This window comes from Rana temporaria, chromosome 6 (assembly GCF_905171775.1).
Source record: "Rana temporaria chromosome 6, aRanTem1.1, whole genome shotgun sequence".
NCBI lineage: Eukaryota > Metazoa > Chordata > Amphibia > Anura > Ranidae > Rana > Rana temporaria.
The window spans coordinates 84,074,960-84,093,990 of NC_053494.1; the positions used below are offsets into that span (position 1 = coordinate 84,074,960).

Sequence of the window (19,031 nt, forward strand, 5' to 3'; positions counted from 1 at the left end):
GAACAGGCAGCTACAAAGGCTGTTATATCAGCATGTAGACTAGGCCACCAGAATTGTTGGGAAATGGTCCAAAAGAGTTGATTATTCCTGGGTGGCCAGCAGCCTTGGGAGAATGGTAAGTCTGGAGCATGGCAGTACGGAAACTCTCGGGAACAAAGCAGCAGTCACAAGGTTTCTCAGGAAGAGCATCAACCTGAGCAGCAAGAATTTTGTCGCCCAAAGGAGAAGTAAGACTAGTGCGAATCGTAGCCAGAATACAATCAGGAGGAATCACAGGAACCAGAACCGACTCCATCATGGAAGCGGAAGAAAATTGTCGTGACAAAGCGTCAGCCTTTACATTCTTAGTACGGGGTAAGAATGAGACAATGTAATTAAAACGTGACAAGAAAAGAGCCCATCGCGCCCTTCTAGGAGATAGGCATTTAGCCTCAGACAAGAATGTGAGATTCTAATGGTCTGTAAGAATGAGAACCGGTACAGTGGTCCCTTTGAGGAGATGTCTCCATTCTTTCAGTGCTCAAATGATCACTAAGGCCTTGTACACACGATCAGACAAAACCGATGAAAACGGACTGAAGTTCAGTTTCATCGGTCCAAACCGACCGTGTGTGGGCCCCATCGGTCAGTTGTCCTTCGGCCAAAAAAAGGTAACTTGCTTTAAAATTGAACCTAATCGATAGGTCAAAACCGGTTGTTAGTACGTACTACCATCGGTTCAAAATCCATGCATGCTCAGACTAAATGAGGTGATGGGTGCGCTCGTTCTTGTAAAACTAGCGTTCGTTTTGGAGATAGTACATTCATCACACTGTAACAGACAGAAAAGCGCGAATCGTCTTTTACTAACACAAAATCAGCTAAAGCAGCCCCAAGGGTGGCGCCATTGGATTTGAACTTCCCCTTTATAGTGCCGTTGTACGTGGTTTACGTGTCCGCATTCTGACACGATTGGTTTTTAAAATGATGGTGTGTAGGCACATCAGACCATCAGTCAGCTTCATCAGTTAACCGATGAAAATGGTCCTTCGGACCGTTCTCGTCAGATGGACTGATCGTGTGTACTCGGCCTAACAGCTCTCTGTCACTAATCTCATAATTGCACTCTGCAGGTAACAATTTCTTGGAAAAGTAGCCACAAGGATGCATAGCACTTTCAGAGCTAGGATGTTGAGACAGAAGGGCGCCAACTCCAGTCTCAGAAGCATCAACCTCAAGGATAAAAGGTAACGTTGGATCAGGATGTGCCAACACAGGAGCAGAAACAAAGGCAGCCTTGAGACTCTCAAAGGCCTTAATGGACTCCAGAGACCAACTCTGTGGGTTACCGTCCTTTCTGGTCATATCAGTCAGGGGCTTGACCAGAGACGAGAAGTTACAAATAAACTTCTGATAATAGTTGGCAAAGCAAATAAAACGCTGCAGAGGACGTAAACCCATGGGTCGAGGCCACTGTAGGACTGCTGAAAGTTTCTCTGGGTCCATCAAAAAACCAGCAGTGGAAATTACATAACCCAGGAATTTAACCTGTTCGCGATGGAATTCGCACTTCTCCAATTTACAATAGAGATTGTTCTCTAAAGCAAAGCAGGGAGAGGTGGGAGCCAGGAGAATAGTTGCTGAGACTAGCCCTGTAACGTTCCCACCCTTCATGGTTGCCATATACTCTGTATGGGTTTAAACCCCCCCCTCCTTTTTACTTTTTTATACCCTATATCATAGAGACCCACCTACAATCTCCTTGTCCGCCGCTGGGGAAATTTTGATGGCGACCATGATTCGCACACTAATTTCCATTCATTGGGTAAGCTACCCATTTTTATTTATGTATCATATGCTGTAGTTACACTTAATTATTGTTTTCTTTATGTCCTTACTGTATTATCTGATTTATAGATTGGTTCTCCTGAGGAAGCGGGTCACCGCAAAACTAGTCGAGACTTCGACCAATCTATCAACTGACAATCTCAGATGTCTCTTGGGTGTTCCCCGAGCGTCTGTTTTTCTCATTTTAATTCATGTCAACTGTATATTTGTTTTTTATCCATAATAAAGCTTTTTTACTATATTGTATTCTGCTATTATCGGTACCGAGATAGTCCATTAATTTCTTGGGTGGGAACGTTACAGGGCTAGTCTCAACAACTATTCTCCTGGCTTCCACCTCTCACTGCTTTGTATTAGTAATCTGGATGATGTGTGAAGCACACAACAGACATTTGTGTGGTGGCTCTCCAGGGACTTGGAAAATAGGAGGATATTGTCAAGATAAACCACCACATATAACTGCAACAAATCTCGGAGGACATTGTTAATAAATTCCGGGAAAACTGCCTGTAACAGGATGACCCGTGACTCCCAGAGACTTTGTGAGGATGGGGGATACTCCTGTGTCAGCGTCACTGATAACTCTTGGGTCTGAGTCCACCCTGTGCCCTTTGGGCATGGGGTGGCAAGTGAATCATAATTCATGTATTACATGAGATTGGACATTAATAATAGTTCATATTGCAGGATCTTGAGAGATTGCAAGTTGTTGGTTAATTGTGACCCAACCAGTCGATAGTGACTCATCTCTCTGGATAGCCTAGTGACATGTTAAATGAGGCTGGCTCTTGAAAGGCCTTTCATTGTGTGAGGCTGTTGAGATGCTAACTAAGACTGCTTCTGTGGATTGAAGCTGTGGTGGTAAAGCATTTACTCCCAGCTGAATCGCTGGCGGCAGGGCAGGATGCTACTGGCTGCTGCACACAACTGCAGCTTGAGCTGACATCGGGGGATGGGACTGTGGTCTCCCCTCAAAGCGACCCAGCAGAAGGGCTGGCAATGGAGCAGAGTGCCACAAGTCTCTGCTCTCAACTAGCAGGAGAGGGAGTTCCTGTGGGAGTGGATGGGACTGTGATCTCCCCTCAAAGCGACCCAGCAGAAGAGCTGGCAACAGAGCAGAGTGCCACAAGCCTCTGCTCTCACCTAGCAGGAGAGGGAGTTCCTAGGGCAGTGGATGGGACTGTGGTCTCCGCTGATATATAATGAAAATATTTGATAATACACAATTGAAAATACTGGGGTGAATAGTTTACAACTAGTAGGCTATCAATAGCTAATATTAAAACCAACTTGCAATTTGCCGGCAAGTGTTGCACCAATAAACAATGTTTATTGTTGTGCAAACAAACAACACATGAAAAACATGGACTGACATTGAGTGTCACGCAGCTGCAGCGGAACCAAGTTCTTCAATACAAACGCAGCATTAATGAACAGGCCTGCAGCCCCAAAGTCATTTAGAGCCTGTATCTCGATGGCTGACTCAGCCCAAGAAAGGGTAACTGAAACCAGGTGCTTATACTTCTGGATAACTGAAGACTCCACCTAAGGTCTGTCCGTGACAGACCTTAGGTGGACAAGACTTCAAAAAGTGACCTGCCTGGTCACAATAAAGGAACAATCTCTCCCTCCTCCTAAGGGCTCTCTCATCCGCAGAGAGATGCGTGAAGCCCATGTGCATGGGTTCACCTTCACTGACCAACTCGGTACCAGGAGGCATGGGAAGTGAGGGAGGCAAGGATGGGACTGCAAAGCTCAGAGACAAATGTACAGGAGGCTTCCGAAACGCGCTCCTTAAAAGAGAGTCTTTCTTTGAGACTGGAGTCAATTAGGGTGGCAAATGTGATCAACCTCTCCAGCTCAGTGGGTATATCTCGGGCTGCTATCTCATCCTTGATGTTATCCGAGAGACCATGAGAAAAGGCAGCAACGAGGGCCTCATTGTTCCAAGCAACCTTTGCTGCCAGAGTACGGGAATTAATGGTGTAATTGGCAACAGTTCTCATACTCTGTTTGATGGACATGAGGCTCTTGGCAGCAGAAGAGGAGCATGCAGGAACATCAAATACCCTTTTGAGGGAAGCCACAAATTCTGGGTAACTCAGGACAACAGGTTTTTGCGTCTACCATAGAGGGTTTGCCCAGGCCAAGGCTCTCTCAGAAAGCAAAGATGTCACAAAACCTACTTTGCTTCTGTGCGTGGGAAATGCCTGGAGCAGCATCTCAAAGTATTTCTCCACCTGGTTGAGAAACCCTCTGCATTGAACTGGATTGCCCCCAAATCACTGGGGAAGTGGAACGGAACCAGACATGCCTCCTATAGAGGTAATACTCAAGGCAGGTGCCTGCACAGAGACTGGAGCACCCACACAGAGACTGTTGCAGCAGCAGGGACGACCTGCAAAACAGGTAGTACGGGAGCAGCCACAGTGGGAGATTCCAGGTGAGCCTTGCGACTCAGGAGCGTTTGTAATGCCATGGCAAACTAATCCATGCGGTGATCCTGGTCCTCTAATCTGGAAACAAATATTACCAACAAGTAGATTGAGACAGTGTTTATATCCGGCGAAATCTTAGGCCTCGTACACACGATAGGTTAAACAGAGGACAACGGTCTGATGGTCCGTTTTCATCGGTCAAAACCAATCGTGTGTGGGCCGGAAAACATCAGACAGCCTGCCTGCGCCTCAGCCTCCATCCTGGTAAGCTCACCCTCTCTAGTCTCTCCTGCCTCCCAGTGTATAAAAAGGGGTGCTCTGTGGACTTTGTTAAAGGGGAGGGGGCAGGCTTTGGTGAGCAGAGACCCTCTTCACACAATAGTCCACAACATGCACCCTTAAATCAAGTTTCCCAGAAAACCCCTTACATCAGATCTGATGTATATGGGGTCTGTGTGGATTCTGATGTAGAGGAAGCTCTGTGCGGACTCTGATGTAAGGGGAGGCTCTGTGCGGATTCTGATGTAAGGGGAGGCTCTGTGCGGACTCTGATGTAAGGGGGGCCTCTGTGCGGACTCTGATGTAAGGGGGGCCTCTGTGCAGACTCTGATGTAAGAGGGGCCTCACTGTGCCCAACCTCAATGTGCCCAACCTCACTGTGCCTGTTGCAACCTCACTGTGCCCATTGCCACCTCACTGTGCCCATTGCCACCTCACTGTGCCCAACCTCACTGTGCCCATTGAGTCAGTGTACCTGAAATTCTTGACAGGCTGCGGATGTCCATTCATTGTTTAAAAGTTGCGGTCTCCTCCTGGTCCCGTTTCGTGATAAACGTTCCTCAGACTCATAGGTAGATTCAGAGAGATTGGATTAACTTTAGGGCGGCCTAGCGTAGCCTGTTTAGGCTACACCGCCGTAAATTAACTAGGCTAGTTGTGATTTTCAATCTACTTATCTGCTAATCTACGGCGGCGTAGCCTCAAACGAGCGGGCGTAAGGGCGCCTAATTCAAATTGGTTGGAGGGTTGCGTGTTGTATGGAAATTGCGCATTGCGGCTAAGTACGCCATACGGGCCTATTGATTTCGACGTGTACGTAAACTACGTAACTCCCGATTCATGGACAACTTGCGCAAACAACGTAAAAAATTCAAACCTCGTGGCGGGAACGGCGGCCATACTTTAACATTGTTATTCCAGTTCATAGGTGAAATAACTTTAGGCCGCCTAAGGCCTTACGGAAACGACGTAATTCGACTGCGGCGGCCACGCGTACGTTCGTGAATCGGCGTACAAGCTCATTTACATAATCTACGCCGGCCGCAATGGAAGCGCCACCTAGCGGTCAGCCAAAACATTGCAATCTAAGATAGGACGGCGCAAGCCGTCCTATCTTAGATATGTTTAAGTGTATCTCTGTTGGAGAATACATTTAAACATAGGTCGGTGCAGATTCAGAGTTAGGTCGGCTTATCTGTAGATAAGCCGGCCTAACTCTTTCTGAATCTACCTATCAGTTTCCCAGCAGACACTGTGTTCAGTGTTCTGCCAATCACGGATGTCTTTTCATCCTCGGACAAGAGAGTGTCCGTGATAGGCGGAACACTGAACACAGTGTCTGCCGGGAAACGCCTATCACGGAAGGGACCAGGGGGTAGCCACAACTTTTAAACAATGGACGCTTGCAGCCCTTCAGGTACACTGACTCGAATATAAGCCGAGCGGTGTATTTTCAGCCCTAAAAAAAAGGACTGAAAAACTCGGCTTAAACTCGAGTATATACAGTATGTTGATTTGAGACACTAACAGAATATGGTTTTGAGGTCTGACCATTTTGCAAAGAAAATTAACAGGAGTTAAAAGGACTGTGCCCACAAAACGGACATCTATTAAGGATTTAAACATTAATTAGTCACAACATCTTGGAGGAAGGTTTTGCAAAATAATGCTGCACAGACAATTAAATCAAAGTGAAACAACCTACAAACGACACACATAGACAACATCCAAAATATTTCAGGAGAAAAAATCCCTCCCCCCACCCAAAAAAATACAGTAAACTTGCTCTAAAACACATCTGTTTTGCAAAGACATTACAAACAAAATCCAAAGAGACAATACATGTGTTAAAAACTTTATAAGGACATGCACAATCTTGCCTCTTTTCAGGGCAAGGTAAAGAATGCCATCTGCAAGCTTTAAATAACATAGGTTTGCGTACTAATGAAGCAATTGAAAACACATGCACAGTCCATGAAACACAAAAATGCAAGTTCACCCAAATGCATTTCATGCACCAAAAAGGCACAGGAAAAAATCAAAGTCCCTGAGCATGCCCAGATAAACCCAAACCCAAATGCAGCTAGCGCAAAACAAGCCACACCTTGTCCAAAATGAAGCACATCATCCAGCATGCTACAAAATTACAGATGGGACAAACACACCCCCGGTCCAGGGGGGCAAACAAAGAGCCTAACATGGGCAAAAGTTATACAACAAATACTGTTGCAGTCTATGGGAACTGATTTGTTAATGTTGCTAGTCCCCACTTCCAGGCTTATCTTCTAGTTATTGGCCTTAAAATGGGTATGGGGGCCCAGGTCCCACCCTAAGGGACATATATCAATGTCACCAATTTGGACAACCCCAAAAACGAAACAAGGAGAAGTGCCTTTAAAAATGAAAAATAGCTTAAAAGCTATAACGTGGGGTGTGAGGGGGGCTTACTCTGCCTGTAAAGTGGTGTGTCTGTAGAATGTATCCAAAATGCTGCTTCAAAGATGTACGGCTTTAGAGAAAAGTTACAAAACCCAAATTTCAGCTATAAGATTTTAACACAAAACAAAAAATAGCCTGCCCCCCAATACATGCAAGGTCATTGTCACGTACCTGGTGGAGATCGAGCTGTAGAGGGGCCTTCTCTTGCACCTCCTGTCCGACACCCCTGGTAGTGGTGACAGGGAGTGGAGGACACAGAGTGGCACGAGGACCGCTGTAGCAGATGGCTCTGGCTGGGTCTTGTCAGGAACCAGGTGACTGGAGAGCGCTGGGCCGGAACTGAGAACAGGATCGAGCCCTGTGTTGCTGAATCAGCAGCTGGGAGCGTAGCTGGGACATGAGCCAGGGGGTCATCAAAAGCCAGGCAGAGCAGGTACCGTGACATGAGGCAGAGACAAAGACGGAACACAGGCCAGGTTCGGTACACAGTTAGGCAATGAGGCACAGGAACATCAGGCAGAAGCAGAGTCAAGCACAAGCCGGGGTCACAAGTAGGTAGGTGGAGGTCAACAGAAAGGTTCAGGCAAGCCGGGTTAAGCTACAGGAAACTGGTAAAGATCGGGTAAACAGGCACTAGCTGAGGGGCTCGTCCACCCCAAAAGTCAACCACCTTGTTCCCATATTCAGGGGGTCAAGGGCCTCTTCCACACAACCCTAGGCTGGGTTTGTGGGGGGCTGCAGACAGGGGGCTTTACAGAATGTGGAAAGCCCCTTTAAACTAGTGGGTACAAGGTGCTTTGTTGTTGGCATTGGGCTGAGCCCAACATGCCCCAAAGACAGCCAGCTATGTTGAGTGCATGTGGCCTTGTATGTTTCAGGAGGGGGTTGGGCGATTACTCTTCTCCCCCCTTTCCTAGCTGGCCCTGTTGTTTTCTCTGAAAAAGGATCTGGTTCGTATTGGCGAAGGCAGCTCACAGCCTTTTGAGAATGTAGTGGAGTGTGGAGTAGACATGTGCACAGAAAAAAAAAAAAAATTTTTTGTTCCGTTTCGTATCGTTCCGTAGGTTTGTTTCTGTTCGTTTTTCGTAAGACGCCTGTTTTCCTGTTCGTTCCCGTTCGTTTTTCGTACGACGCAATTTTTTCGTATTCCGATCGTTTCGTATTTTGGTTACCGTTTTATTTTCGTACATGCGGGATGGTTCGTTATTCTGTTTAATTCATGTTCGTTACTTGTTAGACAATAATTTTCGTGAATTTTCGTCATTTTGTACTTTCGTAAATATATTGCGGGATTCGCTGCACTTTCAACACGCGGCTCATTCATATTAACTATTGTTAAGCCCCATACACTTGGTCAGACTTTTTTAACAACAAACATAAAAACGATCGTTTTACCGAACGTTCGTTCGTTTTTTAACTCCATCAGAAAACCATTTTTGGGTTCCAGGTTCAAAAGTCTGGCCAACTGATCTCCCTTCAGACGAAAATCCACAGACAAATTTATTTGGCTTTACTGTACTACTGTACTCAGCACAAAGAGAAGCTGCTTCACTAACTACACTCACTGCCCATTCAAAAAAACAAAAATTACATCTATAACAAAAGATTTGCATTTTGTATTTTGAAACCAAATTACGAACAGAAAAAAGGAATTCAGAATACAGAATGCAAATATTTTGTTATAGATGTCATATGAACATACAAACAGAAAAAGGATTCAAACAAAATACAGAATGAAAATCTTTTGTTAGATGTCATATGAACAATGAACATACGACTGAAAATCAAAATACGAACAGAACAAGGATTCAAACAAAATACAGAATGCAAGTCTTTTGTTATAATGTCATTTTCATTCTTTTGCCGTTTTCGTTTTGTCGTATTTTCGTCGGATCGTTCGTTTGTATTTGCGGTTGTTTGTTATGCGGCTCATTCGTAATCCCGTCGTTTTCGTATTTTGGTGCTTTAATTTTTTCGTATGTACACATTATTCTGCGGGTACGAAAATTAACATTTTCGTACGAAAATAACATTCGTACGAATGGGAATGCACATATCTAGTGTGGAGTTCCCCTTTAAAAGCAAACGTTAGGTCATGGAAATCCAAGGAGTTAGAGGGGGAGACAAGAGCATTGTAGAATGGAGTGTGGAGTTTCCCTTTAAAAGCAAAAGTTAGGCCATGGAAATCCCAGGGGTTGGGGGGGGGGGGGAGAAAAGAGCATTAGAGAATGGAGTGTGGGGTTCCCCTTTAAAAGAAAGCGCTAGCCCAAAGAAATCATATGCATTAGAGCAGGGGTGTCAAACTCAATTTCATTGTGGGTCACATCAGCATTATGATTGCCCTCAAAATGGCCGGTTGTATCTGTAAGATTAGATGTCCAGCATATCCCCTCACCTTACATTAGATGTACGGAGCCACCCCACCATCAGAAGTTGAGTCCCCCACTCTCCCTTATATAACAGTGCACCCCCTTTCCTTATGCTGCTGCTGGGAAGAAGCTGGATGCATTGCTTAAAAGCAGAAAGTAAGGGTCTGGAGGAGGACCAGAGGAGGGCTGGAGCACTCCTGCAGGTGCAGGAGAGGTGCGAGGGCCACATGAAATGGCCTGGAGGGCCGGATTCGGCCCGCGGGCCTTGTGTTTGACACCTGTGCATTAGAGGATGAGACAAGAGCATTGGAGAATGGAGTGTGGAGTTCCCCTTTAAAAGCAAAGCTAGCCCAAGTAAATCATATGCATTAGAGGGGGAAGGTTAAATGCCCTTTTAGGAGGAGCTAGAGGAGCGAGAGTCTTTTTACATAATTTTAACACGATGCATGTCACATGTTGGCAACATAACATGCTAACATGACTTGTGTGCACATTTTTTGTATAAAAATACATAAAGGTAAACCAGCGTAAAAAAAAAAAAAAAAGTCAAGTTTAGAGGTGTGCCCGTTCAACCCACATAATTGCATTTATGTTGCTTGACATTTACTAAGATTTTGGCCGCACAGCAAGCAAACGCATTTGAATGCGCGCAAGAGCCACTTGCGCATGCACATTGCTTACATTGACCCCACGCAGTTCTAAACATACTTGCAGGCACAGCAGGCTTGCTCTGAAAAAGTTACTTTCTTATTCTGTTTTGGGCATATTTGTTACTTGTCACATCACCCCACATCACCCCATAACATTGTCGCCTCCATCTTCTGTTAATATTGAATTGAAGGTGCCGTGCACCATGTCCATAGTGGCGCACTGATTGCATTCTCCCGTGTCCCGAGATTTCTATAGTAAAAGGGGGATTTGCGCTCTGTTCTCGACGCAAGGTTTTTGTAAATATGAAAATGTGCGTTGCGCCTCTACCAGGGGCGGACTGACCATTGAGGCACTCGGGCACTGCCCAAGGGCCCCATGCCACTAGGGGGCCCCACCAGGGTTGCCAGGCTCAGTAAAACCAGGGACAGTATGTAAAAATCTGTGTTTTTTTTTTACATCTGTCCCTGATATGTCTGAAACCGACATGCTTTTGATATGAAAATCCTGAGATTTTAGCTGCCCCGCCTCTGCACTGCCTCCTAGCGTGGTCGCCATCTGTAAGCCCAGGGGCAGGGATGTATCTTGGCTTAGGCCGACAAGGCCTAGGGCGGCACTTTACGGGGGGCGGCACGGCACCAAAGCCGCCCCCTGCACGAAAAAAAAAAGACCCTCGATCCGTCCTTTTATTTAATCGTCTTCCTCATAAATTGAGCCCCCGGCACGGCGGCCTGTAGCGTGGTACTTGGCCAGGGGAAGGGAGCGACTGACGCAGTGACGCCCGCATTTAACGGCCGGTGATTGGCCAGACCGGGTGCATGTCATACCAGAGGCGGAGCCCGCAAAGTGCCCGGCCGGCCCTGAAGTGTCTGCAGGATCCCACCACGGCGTTTGCACAGGTAGGGGAAAAAACAGGCAGCACACTCAGTGCACCCAGTAACCAACCTGAATAAAAATAAAAAAAACTTTTTCTGCTGTCAGGTTTATATTGTAATTTACAATATGTACAGAGGGGAACAGAGGTGTGGGGGAGGAAGTTACAGAGGTGGGGGGGGTACAGATATGTGGGGGGGGGTACAGAGAGAACAGATATTGGGGGAGGGGGTCCAGAGGGGGAACACAGATGTGTGTGTGTGGGGGGGGAGTGGTGGGATCAGAGGGGAACAGAGGTGCGGGGGGGGTAGAGAGATAAACAGAGGTGCGAGAAAATAGGGTACAGACATAAACAGAGGTGTGGGGTACAGAGATAAACAGAGGTGCAGGGAGGGTAAAGAGGTGCGGGCAGGGTACAGAGGTGCGGGGAGGGTACAGAGGTGCGGGGAGGGTACAGAGGTATGAGGAGGGTACAGAGGTGCGGGGAGGGTACAGAGGTGTGGGGAGGGTACAGAGGTGTGGGGAGGGTACAGAGGTATGAGGAGGGTACAGAGGTGCGGGGAGGGTACAGAGGTGCGGGGAGGGTACAGAGGTATGAGGAGGGTACAGAGGTCACATCAGTGCCTGCCCTCAAGGAGCTTACAATCTAAAGTCCCTAACTCACACTCATACATACACATGGTAAGGGCAACAATTTAGACAGGAGCCAACTGGATTGATTAATGTAAGTATGGGGTGAATGGTGCGTGAGTGTGGTAATGTACAGAGAGGAAGAGGCAGAGCTCTAACAGGAAAAGGTGGAGCCTGAAGTGGAATGGGGTGTGGTTTACAGATGATAGGGCGTGTCTTAAACAGGAAGGAGTGGGTCATATTTAAATTGGGGGGCGCATGAGTTTAGTCAGGCCTAGGGCAGCACAAAACCTAAATACACCTCTGCCCAGGGGCCCCATAATCTTCTATTGCCCGGGGGCCCCATGAGTTGTCAGTCCGCCCCTGGCCTCTACTGATGGCGCACAGCTTTCGTAATTCAGCCTCAATATCTTTAACTAGAGATCATCTCTCATATTTCTATCATGCCAGAATTCCTTTAGATTAAAACAAATGTTTATACATTCAGTGCAGGCATGAATTATTTTAAATGCCTTTTAGGTTTACATGGAACAATGGGCCAACACAATTTCTCCTATGTCTGCTGTTGCACTGCAATACACGGCAATGGAAATCACATTATTCTCTATGGTGCCCATTCACAATAATGCAACATGGTGCAGTGGGAATATTGAAAAGGTGCAAGTGCTTCTTTCGGTGCAAATGTGCATGTAGATGTGTTTTTGGTGCGTTGGCAGGGATTTGTAATTTACAAACAGTCTCCTCTTACAAAAACACATGGAGCTTAAAATACATTAAAAACATGTAAAATCAAGCAAAAATGCATTTCAAAATGTACTGAAAATGCAGTATTATGCAGCAGTACTGATGTGAACCTAGTCTTAAAAACATTATAAACATAGGCCCGGATTCACAAAGCACTTGCGCCGACGTATCTCCAGATACGCCGCGTAAGTGCAAATATGCGCCGTAGTATCTATGCGCCGGGCCCACAAACTAAGATACGCCTAAAAACAGGCTTCATTCCACAACATAACTTGCCTACGCCGGCGTAGAGTGGGCACATATTTACGCTGGAAGCATTTGGCGCTCCCATTGATTTTCTATTCAAATATGCAAATGAGGGAGATACGGCGATTCACGAACGTACGTGCGCCCGACGCAGTGCACCTAAAATTCTACGTTCGGCGTAAAGGTATGCCCCATAAAGGAGGTGAAACTCAGCAGCATCCATGCAAAGGGCTGCACCAGGGAACACAAGCCGACATATTTTACGTAGTTTACGTTGTACGTGAATATGGCAGGGCGTAGGTTACGTTCACGCCAAAGGCAGTGATCCGACGTATCTTAGGGAGTTGTTCCGACGTGATTCTGAGCATGCACACTGTGATGCGTCCACGGGACGGCGCATGCGCCGTTCGTTATATGTATCTGTCTGGCACTCGGCCCATCATTTGCATGGGGTCACACCTCATTTGCATGGCTCACGCCCATTTCCACCTACGCCAGCTTATGCCTAGGAAACCCAGCGCAGTTTTGGCAGCACTGGCTTTGTGAATTCAGTGCTTGCCTCTCTGCGCTGCGTCGGCGTAGCGTACAGGAGATACGCTACGGCGGCATAAATGTGCACCGCTGTCTGTGAATCCGGGCCATAGTATATAAACATTTTGTAAACATACTATAATACTGTACATTTCAAATTCTAAAGGAAATTGTCTGTTCTGTACCCTAAAAATATTTTGCATATAGTGGTATTACTGAATTTTCCTAATATAAAAGAATGATTGTTTTGGAGCTCTTTTTTCAAGCTTGACATAAAATAAGTTTAAATCTGCCAATCCAGATAACACCATTTGGTTTTTAATACACCTATGACTTATCCGTAAGTTTCCACATCTTTACTTTACTGGTGAACACTTTGGAAGATGCTGGGAGGAACTGATTCAAAACTATGCAAAGAAGAGAAAAAAAAAAGTATGACATTTTGCAGTCATAATATTGATTTCTTATATGAACAATTTTTCATTATCAGTCTCTACAGCACTACGTAGCATCAATGGTTTTCCTACTGCACACAGTGTTTAGGTAGCCATTTTGTAGCCCCAGCCCATGTTTCAAAAAATACAGCCTTTGATCTGACTGGTAATTAGGATTATGCAGATGTACATTATTCAGCTAGCAATATCGCAAACCTACAATATTTGTATTACTTTGTATACATGCAAGTAATGAAAACATCATTCCCATTCATTCTGTCTGGTCTACTGTTTTCTTTTCCAGAAAATTGGATGCCTTCATCTATGATGCAGCAGTGCTAAATTACATGGCAGGAAGGGATGAGGGTTGCAAGCTTGTAACAATAGGCAGTGGTTATGTTTTTGCCACAACAGGCTATGGAATTGCCCTCCAAAAAGGTTCTCGATGGAAACGGCCTATTGATTTAGCTCTTCTTCAGTTTGTTGGAGATGGTAAGTTATGTATTATTACACTTTTAAGCAAATTAAATTATATTCTTTTTTAGCTACATTAGGTTCAGCATTTTACGCAATAAAAGTAAAATGAATGGTTAGTAACCAATAGAACGGTTTTATTAATTTTCCTGTAATTATTTAGTATCTTCTCACTGAGAATTAACTTGCTGCATTACCAAGCATTAACAAACTCTGTTAAACAGTAGTCCTACATTAACATCTGGTGGTCATAAAGTGAACATAGATGGATAGAATATCGGCCAGTTCAGCAGGGACTGGCCGAGATTGAATCCATCCATGGGCAGGCTGATTATACTGATTTTGATCCATCAATCCTGTTCAACCAGCCTGTGAGATTTTTTGCATGCGATCACTGCTGGTGGCTATAGCAGTAAGTCTGTTGTTTTTCAAAAGAACAAACTGTTCTAAAGTGCATGGGCCGCCTGAGAACAGCAGCCCCTCTGGCTCTGAAACCCTCCTGAGGAGAAGGAACCTCACTCTCCAGAGCTTAAAGGATCACTAAAGGAAAAAATGTTTTTAGCTAAATAGCTTCCTTTACCTTACTGCAGTACTGGTTTCATGTCCTCATTGTTCGTTTTTGCTTTGAAGTAGCTGTAATTCTGCTGTGATCTCCACACTTCCTGCTTGTCTGGCTCCTTATGAAAAAACTCATGGGAGCTTCTCACTGTGGTCTAAGCTGTGTGTCTAAAACTCCTCAGAACCAATCAGATTAATTTTAAAAACAAAACACTGCCCTGGATTTGTTTGTTTTTGTTCTGTGGGTCTCTTTACTTCACATAAACATGAAACCAGTTTAAAACCAAAAGTGAAACTAGAGGCACATTATATGATATAATTTAATCTATTTTTAATCATTTTTAAAATGAATCAGTTAACTTTTATGTCTCTATACCCTGTAAACAGTCATTTCAGCAAAAAATTTTTTTTCCTTTAGTGACCCTTTAAGACTATTTATCACCATTCCAGCCCTCTTTTTGGACACTTCTCTCCAGGTATTGGCTGAAGACTGATAGAATTTGAAACACAGATACCATTTTAAAATATATTAAAAAGTAAGGGTTCCAACACTGAACCTTAGGGTACACCACTAATAACCTTAGACCATTCAGAGTACTCTCTGAATAGTTTTTTAGACCATTTTCTGTCCATTTACAAACCAATTTTTCCAAGCCTATAGACTTTACCTTACACTTAAGCCATGTGTAGGGAACTGTGTCAAACACTTTTGCAAAATCCAAATATACTTTATCCACAGCCACTCTTTTGTCAAAGTTTTTGCTTACCCCCTAATAAAAATAAATCACAAAATGTTATTACAACTTCTGTCTTTCATGAACCCAGCTGTCTCTTGCTTAAAATATAGATTTTTCTACCAAAAACTCATATACCGTATTTATCGGCGTATACCGCACACTTTTTCCCCCTGAAAATAGGGGGGAAATCATGGGTGCACGCTATACGCGGATAGTGTACCTTGGGCTCGGAGGGGAAGGAGGGGGACGAGCGCTGCCGAGTGCTGCCGAGCGTCGCCGGAATTCACAAGCCGTCTTTCCTGTTTACTCGGCTCTAATGTCACACACACAGTTCCGCTTCCGCCATCGGCATTGGACCAGTGTTCTATCAATCACAGGAGCTGGTCCAATGCCGATGGCGGAGGCGGGACTGTGTATGTGACTGCCGCCGAATGAACAGGATGGACAGGAGATGACGGCGGAGATGACGGCTCGGTGATTCCCGACGGCTCGGTGATTCCTTTGCTGTATTTTGTACATTCTTCTTGACAAGGTTCTCATTTACACACATATGGAGGAAGGAATGGAGGAAGTTCCGTACTAGGGCATAGGATGTCGAGAGTACTTGACAATGGCTGACATGAGCAGTCACATAATCCATAGGCTCCTATGGCCTGTTGTCTGTTGTCGCCTCTCCCTCCTTTCCCCTGCAGTCACCACTGGATGACACAGAGGAGCTGAATCATGTGACAGGAATGGAGAGGCATTTAAGCTGGAGATGGGGCACATAGGCTGCATTTAGGCTGGAGATTGGGCACATAGGCTGCATTTAGGCACAGATAAGGCTGCTTGAGTCTGCAGATGGACACTGACCACAAAATGTAAAAAAAAGTTTTTTTCCTGAAACTTCCTTCGTTATACGCCGATAAATACGGTATGTGGTCTTGTATTAAACTTTTTCCATCTATAGTTAAACTAACTGGTCTGTAGTTACTTGGTAAAATGCTGATCCCTTTTAATATAGGCAGCATTTTGGCCTTATGCCTATGCAGTGGTATTATGTCAGTCATTAAAGAGTCCCTAAAATTTTTAAACAATATGAAATGACAAAGCTTGATTCTTTTAGGGCACGTTGGTGTGCCATCTAGTCAGTGGCGGCTGGTGAAGTTTTAGGATGGGGGGGCGAAAGACTCCGTCCCTCCACATTTGGCCCCTCCCACGTATCATAAGCCACACCCATTATAGAATCCACCCACTCCGTCCCCTGTATTTCACTTGCTTCCACATCATAGTGTCAGGAGTATACAGCGCAGCATCACAACACAGAGTATACAGCCCCAGCATCACAAATCATGGTATATAACGCAGCCTTACAGATCGGCGCAAACAAACTAAAAAATGACACTGTTAGTAATTACTAGAGACTGCGGACATACTGCACAAGATTACTAGAGACTGCGGACATACTGCACAAGATTACTAGAGACTGTGGACATACTGCACAAGATTACTAGAGACTGTGGACATACTGCATGAGATTACCAGAAATACTGCACGAGATTACCAGAGACTGCGGACATACTGCACAAGATTACCAGAGACTGTGGACATACTGCATAAGATTACCAGAGACTGCGGACATACTGCATAAGATTACTAGAGACTGCGGACATACTGCACAAGATTACTAGAGACTGTGGACATACTGCACGAGATTACCAGAGACTGTGGACATACTGCATGAGATTACTAGAGACTGTGGGCATACTGCATGAGATTACCAGATACTGTGACATACTGCACGAGATTACCAGAGACTGCGGACATACTGCACGAGATTACCAGATACTGTGACATACTGCACGAGATTACCAGAGACTGCGGACATACTGCACAAGATTACCAGAGACTGCGGACATACTGCACAAGATTACCAGAGACTGCCGACATACTGCACGAGATTACCAGAGACTGCCGACATACTGCACGAGATTACCAGAGACTGTGGACATACTGCATGAGATACTGTGCGACTAGTCCCTGTACTACTTTCGTCCGACAAAAATCATGGCAAAATAACGTGACTTTCAAGTCGCACAAGTTTGAAAGGAGCCTTAATGATTGGATTTTACTACCATGGGTACTTCGCCCGCGGTAGTAAAATCTGATCATTATTCCTGCGCGTGTGCTGTAAAGACTACGGACAAATTGTCAGTGCTGGGGGGGAGGATGGGATCAGTGTCAGTACTGGGGGGGGAGGATGGGATCTGTGTCAGTGCCGGGGGGGGGAGGATGGGATCAGTGTCAGTGCCGGGGGGGAGGATGGGATCAGTGTCAGTGCCCGGGGGAGGGTGGGATCAGTGTCAGTGCCGGGGGGTGGTTGGGATCAGTGTCAGTGCCCGGGGGGTGGTTGGGATCAGTGTCAGTGCCCGGGGGGAGGGTGGGATCAGTGTCAGTGCCCGGGGGGAGGGTGGGGTCAGTGTCAGTGCCCAGGGGGAGGATGGTGGGATCAGTGTCAGTGCCCGGGGGGAGGATGGTGGGATCAGTGTCAGTGCTCGGGGGGAGAGATGGTGGTGTCAGTGCCGGGGGAGGGATGGTGGTATCAGTGTCAGTGCCGGGGGGAGGGATGGTGGTGTCAGTGCCGGGGGGAGGGATAGTGGTATCAGGGTCAGTGCCCGGGGGAGGAAGGGATCAGTGTCAGCTGATGGTGGTGGTGTCAGTGCCGGGGGAGGGATGGTGGTATCAGTGTCAGTTCCGGGGGGAGGGATGGTGGTATCAGTGCCGGGGGGAGGGATGGTGGTATCAGTGTCAGTGCCCGGGGGAGGAAGGGATCAGTGTCAGCGCCCGGGGGGAGGGTGGGGTCAGTGTCAGTGCCCGGGGGGAGGATGGTGGGATCAGTATCAGTGCCGGGGGGGTGGTGGTATCGGTGTCAGTGCCGGGGGAGGGATGGTGGTGTCAGTGCCGGGGGAGGGATGGTGGTATCAGTGTCAGTGTCGGGGGGAGGGATGGTGGTATCAGTGTCAGTGCCGGGGGAGGGATGGTGGTATCAGTGTCAGTGCCGGGGGGGATGGTTGAATCAGTGTCAGTGCCCGGGGGAGGATGGGATCAGTGTCAGCGCCCGGGGGGAGGGTGGGGTCAGTGTCAGTGCCCGGGGGGAGGATGGTGGGGTCAGTGTCAGCGCCCGGGGGGAGGGTGGGGTCAGTGTCAGTGCCCGGGGGAGAATGGTGGGGTCAGTGTCTGTGCCCGGGGGGTGGTGGTATCAGTGTCTGTGCCCGGGGGGAGGGATGGTGGTGTCAGTGCCAGGGGAGGGATGGTGGTATCAGTGTCAGTGCCGGGGGAGGGATGGTGGTATCAGTGTCAGTGCCGGGGGGAGGGATGGTGGTATCGGTGTCAGTGCTGGGGGGGGATGGTTAAATCAGTGTCAGTGCCCGGGGGAGGATGGGATCAGTGTCAGCGCCCGGGGGGAGGGTGGGGTCAGTGTCAGTGCCCGGGGGGAGGATGGTGGGGTCAGTGTCAGCGCCCGGGGGGAGGGTGGGGTCAGTGTCAGTGCCCGGGGGAGGATGATGGGGTCAGTGTCTGTGCCCGGGGGGGTGGTGGTATGAGTGTCAGTGCCGGGGGAGGGATGGTGGTGTCAGTGCCGGGGGAGGGATGGTGGTATCAGTGTCAGTGCCGGGGGAGGGATGGTGGTATCAGTGTCAGTGCCGGGGGGGATGGTTGGATCAGTGTCAGTGCTGGGGGGTGAGTCCCTTAATATTAGCAGCCCCCCCCTTAGAGACCCCATTAGCTGAGTGGTTTCTTATGCCACCTCAGATGGAGTTGCTGCAG

General features: G+C 46.9%; 1 protein-coding gene across 1 annotated transcript in view; it reads left to right on the forward strand.

Moving 5' to 3' along the window:
* GRIN2A (glutamate ionotropic receptor NMDA type subunit 2A) overlaps nucleotides 1-19,031 on the forward strand; it is a 1,843,544-nt gene that overhangs the window by 1,585,081 nt on the left and 239,432 nt on the right. Inside the window, exon 11 of the mRNA XM_040356964.1 lies at nucleotides 13,763-13,950. Coding sequence (XP_040212898.1) covers nucleotides 13,763-13,950 — 188 coding nt within the window. The remainder of the gene's footprint in view (nucleotides 1-13,762; nucleotides 13,951-19,031) is intronic.